General features: G+C 42.1%; 1 protein-coding gene across 2 annotated transcripts in view; it reads right to left on the bottom strand.

Moving 5' to 3' along the window:
• Positions 1–383: 383 nt before the first annotated feature.
• The window catches only part of LOC111971089 (nck-associated protein 1), a 61,982-nt gene continuing 52,272 nt past the window's right edge, over positions 384–10,093 (bottom strand). For both annotated transcript variants that reach the window (XM_023997886.2, XM_023997888.2), the window contains 12 exons: positions 9,936–10,067; positions 7,915–8,133; positions 5,910–6,040; positions 5,517–5,614; positions 5,224–5,317; positions 4,886–4,968; positions 4,446–4,526; positions 4,032–4,125; positions 3,629–3,745; positions 2,202–2,311; positions 1,480–1,569; positions 384–1,021 (listed from right to left, as the gene is read on the bottom strand). In XM_023997886.2, the coding sequence (XP_023853654.1) occupies positions 905–1,021; positions 1,480–1,569; positions 2,202–2,311; positions 3,629–3,745; positions 4,032–4,125; positions 4,446–4,526; positions 4,886–4,968; positions 5,224–5,317; positions 5,517–5,614; positions 5,910–6,040; positions 7,915–8,133; positions 9,936–10,067 (1,366 nt within the window). In that variant the 3' untranslated portion in view covers positions 384–904. The remainder of the gene's footprint in view (positions 1,022–1,479; positions 1,570–2,201; positions 2,312–3,628; positions 3,746–4,031; positions 4,126–4,445; positions 4,527–4,885; positions 4,969–5,223; positions 5,318–5,516; positions 5,615–5,909; positions 6,041–7,914; positions 8,134–9,935; positions 10,068–10,093) is intronic.

The raw sequence follows: 10,093 nt of genomic DNA, 5'->3' as shown, positions 1-10,093 counted from the left end.
GTCAGTTTGCACAGTTGACTTTGAGTGGTGAGCGATGTGCACAAAAGGTTGAGAGTTTGTCACAGTTGGGATGGAACTCACTCTGGTACAATGGTCCGTCAACTGAATGCTGCTATATTTGGACTAACAGAGCAGTATGATATAACCTATTGTTTATTTATGTTATGGAAGTTAGTGTAATTTTCAAAAATGTATAACATAAAGTGGTTAAGGTAGAACAATTTATAAACATTCCATAAATATGCAATAATTTTAATCATACCATAAGGGCAGGTACAATGGTGAGTTAATGACACTGAGGCATCATGAGTTAGTAAAAAAATTATACTATGCTTTGTACAAACACCATCTGTTCGTCTTATTATATAGCTACCGGCAACAATGTTGAGTATCAAACCAAATTAGACGCATGTGTCAATAATTTGGCAAATATAAAAACCAAACTGTAAAAAAACACAGAATAACCCATAAAAATCTAGAACAACCACCTAAATAAAATCACTGTTCATCATTAAAGCTCCGGTCAATAAACAGGCAACATGTTTGCATTATTAATAATAAAGATATTTAAAATTCAGCCCCCAAACATCAGAGATTGTTATTTTTCCATTACTCCTTTTTATCATGTTGAAAAACTGAAGCTTCTCATAAAAAAATTGAATTTAGTAGTGTAAATCATCTATATTTTTTTTTATCAAGCAAAACTCATAGGTTACTACTGTATGACTCTTTTAGGAAACGACAGGTCATTAATGCAATTTCACGAGGAGAAAAAAATGTATCCCACAATTTCATAGTGTAGTTTTAAGACCAAGTGAAATGAGCACATGGCAGTTTATGTTAGCAAGGCTCCTGTGGTCCACTTGATGTCCCATGTGAGGGACTTATGTTCTGAAGAGGAGACTTATGCAGAGGAGCTGATGCTCTGCTTGTAGACGGCGTGGTACGCGTTTCTCAGTAACACGTAGGGGAAGCATGACTCCAGGAGGTCCATGGTGAGGAATGGAGACTCTTGGACAATCTGAAACCAAACCAAATACATGTATTTTGTGCCGAAACCTAGTTKTAGCACTTCCGACTCCAGACTAAACATTGCCCCGTACAGCATGGGTTTAACGCACACCTGCACCTTGTGTATTTCTCTATCCGTCTTCCCCACTCATTTATGACTTTCTATCTCAAAAAGAAAATATGAATAAAACAAATACAGTATGCATAAAAAAGATTCTCAGAGAAAATGTGTGGGTGTGAACTTTTATTTATCATACATATGCATAATGATAATGGGTGACATTCATAGATGGGATGGGACATTATTTATGCAATTTGCTGTTCAAAATAATTGTCTACTTCCCACGAACATCACATAATAAAAGTAGCTAAATAAATCAATAGTTGCAGTATTTGGAAATCTCCTTGGGTGATGTGCCATACCGTATTGTGCCATCCCAAATATATTGAATCAGCACAAATACTCACCATGTCCAGCAGCAGGTACACAGACTCCCTGTTTCGTGTCGTCATTTTGTCAGTCTCCTGGCCGATCTTCAGCAAGCTGGAAGACGCCAGCTGTAAATACCAAAACAGCAGAGGATTAAAGGTCTGCAGCAACACTGATTGATTTTAAAGTTGCTCATCAATTTCAAAAATACGTTTGAAGTTTTCAAAGATAATGCATTTCAGAAACTGCTCAGTAGTGGGAAGAAAAAAAAGTTCTGACAAATCCATTTGTAATGTTAAAGTGAATCTGGGATTCAAACAACAAAGCGGTCACCTTGCCTCTTTTTTGACCAACAGCTGACGGATGGGGCTAGAGAAATGTAGTCACTCTCAAATTCATAGACAGAGCCATGATACATGAACTGGCCCTCCATGAGGTCAACATTATAGTTTTAACTATGTTCTGAAGCTATACAGTGTTTGTTTACAATTACTTTGCTTACAAACAATGAAGTAAAACAAGCTCACATTTTGGGTTTAGATGGGGTAAGAAAGTTGAACTAAACTCAAGAGGTATTTATTTATAAAGTTATATCCAAGAATCAATGGCTAAATATAATGAATGTAAAAGTACAAAAATGGATGCACCAATCCAATGTGATAAATCACAGGGAGGGAAAGGAAAATATGCATATAATATATCAATGTTGACAATTCATTGCATATGGTCGATAGGCATAAGAGCGACATGTTGCACTTACAGCCAGAAATTCTTTGAGACGATCTTCAATGCTTCCCTTGTGAATGGTGAACAAGGCAGCAGCTATCTGGTTGACAGCTTTCGCCAGACAGTGAATATTGTTGCAGTGTCCTTAGAATGATTGAAGAAAACATTTACTTCTCAGTTATCACAGTCCAACAACAATTGCTCGACTGTTTACCTTGGCTACCTCAATCACTCTATAGTTATATACAAAATCAAAAGAAAGTATTAGCCAAATAGTTATTGGTTACTACTTACTAAAACGACATACAGTGTACTAATCATAATACGTACAACTATGGAACATACCGTTTCAATAAAAAATATGCAGTAAGCAACACATATCAATATACTAGGCTCATTCATACTGAGAAAGAATCACATAATGTGCCATCGCGCCTGTTCCCCCCCGCCATTCATTTATTTTGGAAGTGCATGTCTCCTTATCTTATGATCAGCTGTTTTCGAACACACGTGGGTCTGAAAAGACATTTCTCTTGTCCAATAGAAAAAAATTGAAAAGCTGAAATGAGCATACCATACTGGCATATAAAGCATACCAAATGTTCCATATTTCACATAGACCTACTAAAAAGTATTATATTTTCGCATACCCGATCAGAGTACTTACTTTTTAGAAAGGGTATTCGGACATGGCCACTGTGTACTAACCATACTACTAGTGATGCACCGGTATGACATTTTTGCACGATACCGATATCCAATATTTTCTTTGCCAAAAAATCTGATACCGATATTTACATTTTTAGTGGCCTTTTAAGCATTCTAGTACAGTTAAATAGTACACACACACACACACACACACACAGCGGTCTAAGGCACTGCATCTCAGTGCAAGAGGTGTCACTAGTCCCTGGTTCGAATCCAGGCTGTATCACATCCGGCTGTGATTGGGAGTCCCACTGGGCTGTGCAATTGCCTTTAATGGATTTTGCCTTTGAGTTCTCTCGCTGAAATGTTCTTACTCTTTCAAATGACTGCTCGACTTGTTGACTGCTCGATCCACACAGCAGACATTTTGGCCTAGGTTAGGAATGCTGTGTTGCATGTGTAGGGCAGAATTTTATGTGGCGTCATTACGTCATGTACCTACGTTATATAGGTATGCACGGCAGTTTTGACATCAGTTTTTAACATCGGTGTTAAACTASACATCGGGCCGATACCGTTGTTGGCATGTTTAGCTAATATCGGCCAATTCTGATATGTTCACCGATAAATCGTGCATCCCTACATACTATTAAGGATATACGGCCTGTCCTATAGGGCCTGTCCGAATACCCAGACGTGTGTTCTAAAAAGTACTCAGACAGATCTATATCTGCGCCTGGTGGGTTCTATGGTTAATCAGATATGGCCACTATTACCCAAACAGCCATTGACAAATAGAAATTATTAAAATACCTTCGATTGCAGGGCTATATTGAGACATGACGTTGCTGGCCAGAGTTGGCATGGAAACGGCAACGAAGACCATGAGCAGACAGGCGATCTTATACTCCTCCTCTGGGCTTATGTTTTCTGGAAACAGTGGTATTATGTACAGTTAATAACTGGACGACAATCAAACAGTAGCTCTTAGAAAACAATGTCAAAGCTCTGCCAACTACACCATAATCATGTTTATGTTTTTCCAGATAGCAGTATTCAGTACGGCCAGGCTTTCCTTTTGTAATGAATTGAAGATACACATAAGAAACCTGCACACTGTGAACATACACATGAAATGAACATCTTCCTCAAATGTGTTGATCTCYATTGGCAAACACTGTCAGCCCTTTTGCAGGGGCCTAGTTGTGGCGCTCACCTGATTTCTGTGAAGAAAGGGCCACCACTAAGGCTGGGTCTATCTCACAGGGCAGGCCTGCTGCAGACGACAGCTCATACACATTCATGGCCACCTGACAGGAAGAGGAAATCATAGACTCAGCCAGAAAAACAACAGATCATCATCTTTAAAAGTTTCCAAAATCTATCCTCCAGCACAGGGGACACCAGTTCCACCTATTTTATGTATTCCAGAACTAGCACACCTGATTCAACTAATGCAGGACTTGGTGATTGGTTAACCAATTGAATCAGGTGTGCTCATACTGGAAAACATCTAATAAGTCAAACTGTATAGGGGGTACTCAAGAGAGGTTTGGGAAAGACTGATCTAGACTGTTGTCTCCATTGTAACCCACTGAGAAAGGTTCTATATACACACGTTGCCTCCTACCTTCATGTCAGTCTCTCTGGGAATGTGGTCCTTGAAATCCTCGACGGAGCTCACCAGGAAAGGAATGTGGAAGGACAGCACCTGACGACGGGTGAGGGGACAGAAAAATGGGTCACATTTGAGTGCCGGCATGTTGTCATGTTAAATCTAGTTACTGGCATCTTTCTTTCACATCTTATATATTTGTATACATTTTATTGGACAGAGAAAGTCGGGAATAATAGGACGAGAGTGTGTTTTCAAACCCATGTCGACACTGGTATAGAAGTGCTGTAGGCGGTGGCACTAACTGCTATACCACCCAAGCTACATTACTGGCAATTTTGACTTGATCTTATTTGTACCCAGATATACAGCAGAGGACTTCAGTGATGATACAGAAGCCTAGTTAGTGACAGTGATACAGTATTGGCCAGGATAAGTGTTGTGACTGGACTTACGTCGCGGAGTGCTTCCTGGGCCAGTGATCGGAATGACAAGATGACTCCAATGATGGTCATCCTCTTCAGGACGCTGTCAACAGCTACAGAACACRGACAAGGACACAAACAAGGCTTTAACCTCCTGTAAAAGTGTTTCAAAATGAAAAACATATAACTAAAGAGAGTTCAATGCTCAGTGCTGATCTGATGGAAAACCATTTAGCGAGCACATCTTGAGTCATTACCATATACAGGATGTGTTTAATATGGCAACAAGCACACTGACAAACACAGTGTGTTGGGGCTGTTTTGGGGCTACAAGAGTAAGACATGGGCAAGGCAAGAGAGAGACGTACATGAGAGCTTCTTAAAGAGGGCAGCCATCTGCTCTGGCTTATCAAAGCTGGTCCTCATCTGGTTCAGAACCTCCATGTTGTCCACCACCAGTTTCTATGGAAGTGAGAAGGAAGGGGGAAGAGCGAGAAAGACGGTGCCAGACAAAAAAAACAGAAAGAACAAAATAAAGGAAAGAGAGAGGTACTATTAATGAGATTCAACAGAGATAGAGAGCCCAGGGGCATCCACATCAGTACAAAAAGCTCTGAAGGAAAATAAAAACAAACGCCTCTGGTTCAGTCAGTGACCACACCTTGAGTTCTGCCACCTGGGAGGATATGTGCCACATGAGGCTCTCGCTGAGGAACTTCATGCCATAGGGTCCCAGCAGCTCTGACAGTGACCTCATCTCTGTGGGAAAGACAGAGAGCAGGGGGATGTTTTTGGGATTGCTTTTGGGATTTAAGTATGTAGGTGGCCATGATTAAAATGTACACATATTTAACCCGATAAAGGCAATGCTTTCCCCAAAAAATTACTTGTCCCAGAGTGGCGGAATATTCACAAAACTATATTCACTATACAGCAGCCTCAGCATACACTATACCCATCTCGTCACATTATCCTATTCAGGACAGGCTACAAATTCCTACTCAAAGTACTGCAAGCCTCTATTATGTCAAATAAATTATTCTGATGGTCTCACCGGATATATCTGAGTACTCCTCAGCATTAAAGGTGAGCTCGTTCTCCGTAGGCAGGTTGACAAAGGCCTTCATGGCCGGGAAGTAGGCAATGTGGCCGTTGCTTACCTGCCGGAGCAAGGTCTCCAGATACCTATGGACACACAAGCAGACTCAATCTCACTGGGTGACACGATAGAATGGATATCTATCAAGAGTGCTGATCTAGGATCAGGTCCCCCAGTCCATGTTACCTTATTCATTGTGATCCTAAATAAGCACTGCTACTCTGAGACGCTTAATACATACAGCCCAAATGGACATTTTTTTGTCCTGGTTTTGTGAGGAATCACCTAGGTGACATAATACAGTGCCTTGCGAAAGTATTAATCCCTCTTGGTGTTTTTCCTATTTTGTTGCATTACAACCTGTAATTTAAATTGATTTTATTTGGATTTCATGTAATGGACATACACAAAATAGTCAAAATTGGTGAAGCCAAAAAACATTACATGTTTCAAAAAATCCCCAAAAATTCTAAACGGAAAAGGGGTGCGTGCAAATGTATTCACCCCTTTGCTTTGAAGCCCTTAAATAAGATCTGGTGCAAACAATTACCTTCAGAAGTCACATAATTAGTTAAATAAAGTCCACCTGTGTGCAATCTAAGTGTCACATGATCGGTCACATGATCGCAGTACATATATATCTGTTCTGAAAGGCCCCAGAATCTGCAACACCACTGAGCAAGAGGCACCACCAAGCAAGCGGCATCACGAAGACCAAGGAGCTCTCCAAATAGGTCAGGGACAAAGTTATGGAGAAGTACAATTCAGGGCTGGGTTATAAAAAAATATCTGAAACTTTGAACATCCCACAGAGCACCATTAAATCCATTATTAACATCCCACAGAGCACCATTAAATCCATTATTAAAAACTGGCAAGATTGGCACCACAGCAACCCTGCCAAAAGAGTGCCGTCCACAAACAGTCACGGACCAGGCAAGGAGGGCATTAATCATAGAGGCAACAAAGACCCCAAAGATAACCTTTAAGGAGCTGCAAAGATCCACAGCGGAGATACACTCCATACACTCCACAGAGCTGGGCTTTATGGAAAAATACATTGCTTTAAGAAAAAAATAAGAAAACACATTTAGTGTTTGCCAAAAGGCATGTGGGAGACTCCCCAAACATATGGAAGAAGGTACTCTGGTCAGATGAGGCTAAAATGTAGCTTTTTGCCCATCAAGGAAAACGCTATGTCTAGCGCAAACCTAACACCTCTCATCACCCCAAAAACCCCATCTCCACAGTGAAGCATGATGGTGGCAGCATCATGCTGTGAGGATGTTTTTCATCAGCAGGGACTGGGAAACTGGTCAGAATTGAATGGTGCTAAAGGGTGCTAAATACAGGGAAATTCTTGAGGGAAACCTGCTTCAGTCTTCCAGAGATTTGAGACTGGGATAGAGGTTCAGCTTCCAGCAGGACAATGACCCTAAGCATACTACTGAAGCAACACTCGAGTGGTTTAACGGAAAACATTTAAATGTCTTGGAATGGCCTAGTCAAAGCCCAGACCTCAATCCAATTGAAAATCTGCGTTATGACTTTGCTGTACACCAGCCGAACCCATCTAACTTGAAGGAGATGGAGCAGTTTTGCCTTGAAGAATGGACAAATATCACAGTGGCTAGATGTGCCAAGCTTATAGAGACATACCCCAAGAGAATTGCAGCTGTAATTGCTGCAAACGGTGGATCTGCAAAGTATCACCTTCGGGGGGATGAATAGTTATGCATGCTCAAGTTCTTGTTTGTTTCACAATAAAAAATATTTTGCATCTTCAAAGTGGTAGGCATGTTGTGTAAATCAAATTATACAACAACCCCCCCCCCCCCCCCAATACATTTGCATTCCAGGTTGTAAGGCAACAAAATAGGAAAAATGCCAAGGGGGTGAATACTTTCGCAAGCCAACGTATGTGAACTGAGGACTGGTGTGTTGGTTGGGTGGGACTCACCAGTTGGTGTAGAGGCTGGTGATGGTGGGCTCCCCATGGCTGTCCAGGTGCTGGGTCTGCTGCAGCAGCACATTGTTGAACACCCGCGTGATGTCAATCTGCACATAGTTCTCGATGGACTGCAGCACTGTCATGTAGGAACGCACGCTGGTGAGCAGCTCGGAGGGCTTGGCGATCTCTTGCGTGGCCTGGTTGTACATGGTCATCCCCACAATGGACCTGAGAGAAGAGGGAGCATCATGAGTCTTGGATCGATCTATAGATTGTATCTTTCGATCACATTGTTTCAATCCAATAATGTATCATACAGTTGAAGTCAGAAGTTTACATACACCTCAGCCAAATACACGATTCTGCCACCCCTGTGCTTCACGGTTGGGATGGTGTTCTTTGGCTTGCAAGCCTCCCTCTTTTTACTCCAAACATAACGATGGTCATAATGCCCAAACAGTTCTATTTTTGTTTCATCAGACCAGAGGACATTTCTCCCAAAAGTACGATCTTGTCCCCATGCGCAGTTGCAACCCATAGTCAGTTTTTTTATGGATCAGTGGCTTCTTCTTTGCTGAGAGGCCTTTCAGGTTATGTTGATATAGGACTCATTTTACTGTGGATATAGATACTATTGTACCCGTTTCCTCCAGCATCTTCACAAGGTCCTGTGCTGTTGTTCTGTAATTGATTTGCACTTTTCGCACCAAAGCACGTTCATCTCTAGGAGACAGAACGCGTCTCCTTCCTGAGCGGTATGACGGCTGCGTGGTCCCACGGTGTTTATACTTTAAGTTTTTTTTTAAATGTTACATTTTTTTCTTTTAATTTTTTCCCCCTCCCCAATTTCGTGGTAGCCAATTGGTAGTAGTTAGTCTTGTCTCATCGCTACAACTCCCGTACGGACTCGGGAGAGGCGAAGGTCGAGAGCCATGCGTCCTCCAAAACACAACCCAATGCTTCTTGACACAACGCACATCCAACCCGGAAGCCAGCCGCACCAATGTGTCGGAGGAAACACCATACACCTGGCGACCTGGTCAGCGTGCACTTCACCCGGCCTGGCACAGGAGTTGCTAGTGTGCGATGAGAAAATGATATCCCTGCCGGCCAAACCCTCCCTAACCCGGATGACGCTGGGCCAATTGTGCGTCGCCCCATGGACCTCCCGGTCGTGGCCGGCTGCGACAGAGCCTGGGCTCGAACCCAGAATCTCTGGTGGCACACTGCGATGCAGTGCCGTAGACCACTGCGCCACCCGGGAGGCCCCATGGTGTTTATACTTGCGTATTATTGTTTGTACAGATGAATGTGGTACCTTCAGGCATTTGGAAATTGCTCCCAAGGATGAACCAGACTTGTGGAGTCTACAATTTATTTTCTGAGGTCTTGGCTGATTTCTTTTGATTTTCCCATGATGTCAAGCAAAGAGGCACTGAGTTTGAAGGTAGGCCTTGAAATACATCCACAGGTACACCTCCAATTGACTCAAATGATGTCAATTAGCCTAACAGAAGCTTCTAAAGCCATGACATACTTTTCTGGAATGTTCCAAGCTATTCAAAGGCACAGTCAACTTAGTGTATGTAAACTTCTGACCCACTGGAATTGTGATTGTGAATTATAAGTGAAATAATCTGTCTGTAAACAATTGTTGGAAAAATGACTTGTGTCATGCATAAAGTAAATGTCCTAACGAATTGCCAAAACTATAGTTTGTTAACAAGAAATTTGTGGAGTGGTTGAAAAACGAGTTTTAACGACGCCAACCTAAGTGTATGTAAACTTCCGACTTCAACTGTATATATCGTATCATATCCATAGTATTTATTGTATCGTATGATATCCTAACACAGCATAAATACTTGAAGACCAGAGGGATAGGAAACACTGCTGTTGAAATATACTGTGTCCCAAATGAAAGCCTATACCCTATATCGGGCACTTAGGGCCCTGGTCAAAAGTAGAGCACTAAATAGGGAAAAGCGCACCATTTGGGAGCCATTCTATGTGTAGGTGGGCGGACTCACTTGGTGAAGCGGATCTCCAGGTGGGAGGTGAGGTATTCGCGGGGGGTAAAGGTGTGTTCCCACACCACAATGTTGGGCACGTAGTTAATGGAGAAGCACAGCTCTGACAGCGCCGTGTGCAGCTTGTCCAGGCTGGAAGACACAACAAGATAGAAATG

Source organism: Salvelinus sp. IW2-2015, linkage group LG12 (assembly GCF_002910315.2).
Source record: "Salvelinus sp. IW2-2015 linkage group LG12, ASM291031v2, whole genome shotgun sequence".
NCBI lineage: Eukaryota > Metazoa > Chordata > Actinopteri > Salmoniformes > Salmonidae > Salvelinus > Salvelinus sp. IW2-2015.
The sequence above is the reverse complement of the archived record's forward strand: the minus strand, read 5'-3'. Positions and strand labels throughout refer to the sequence as shown.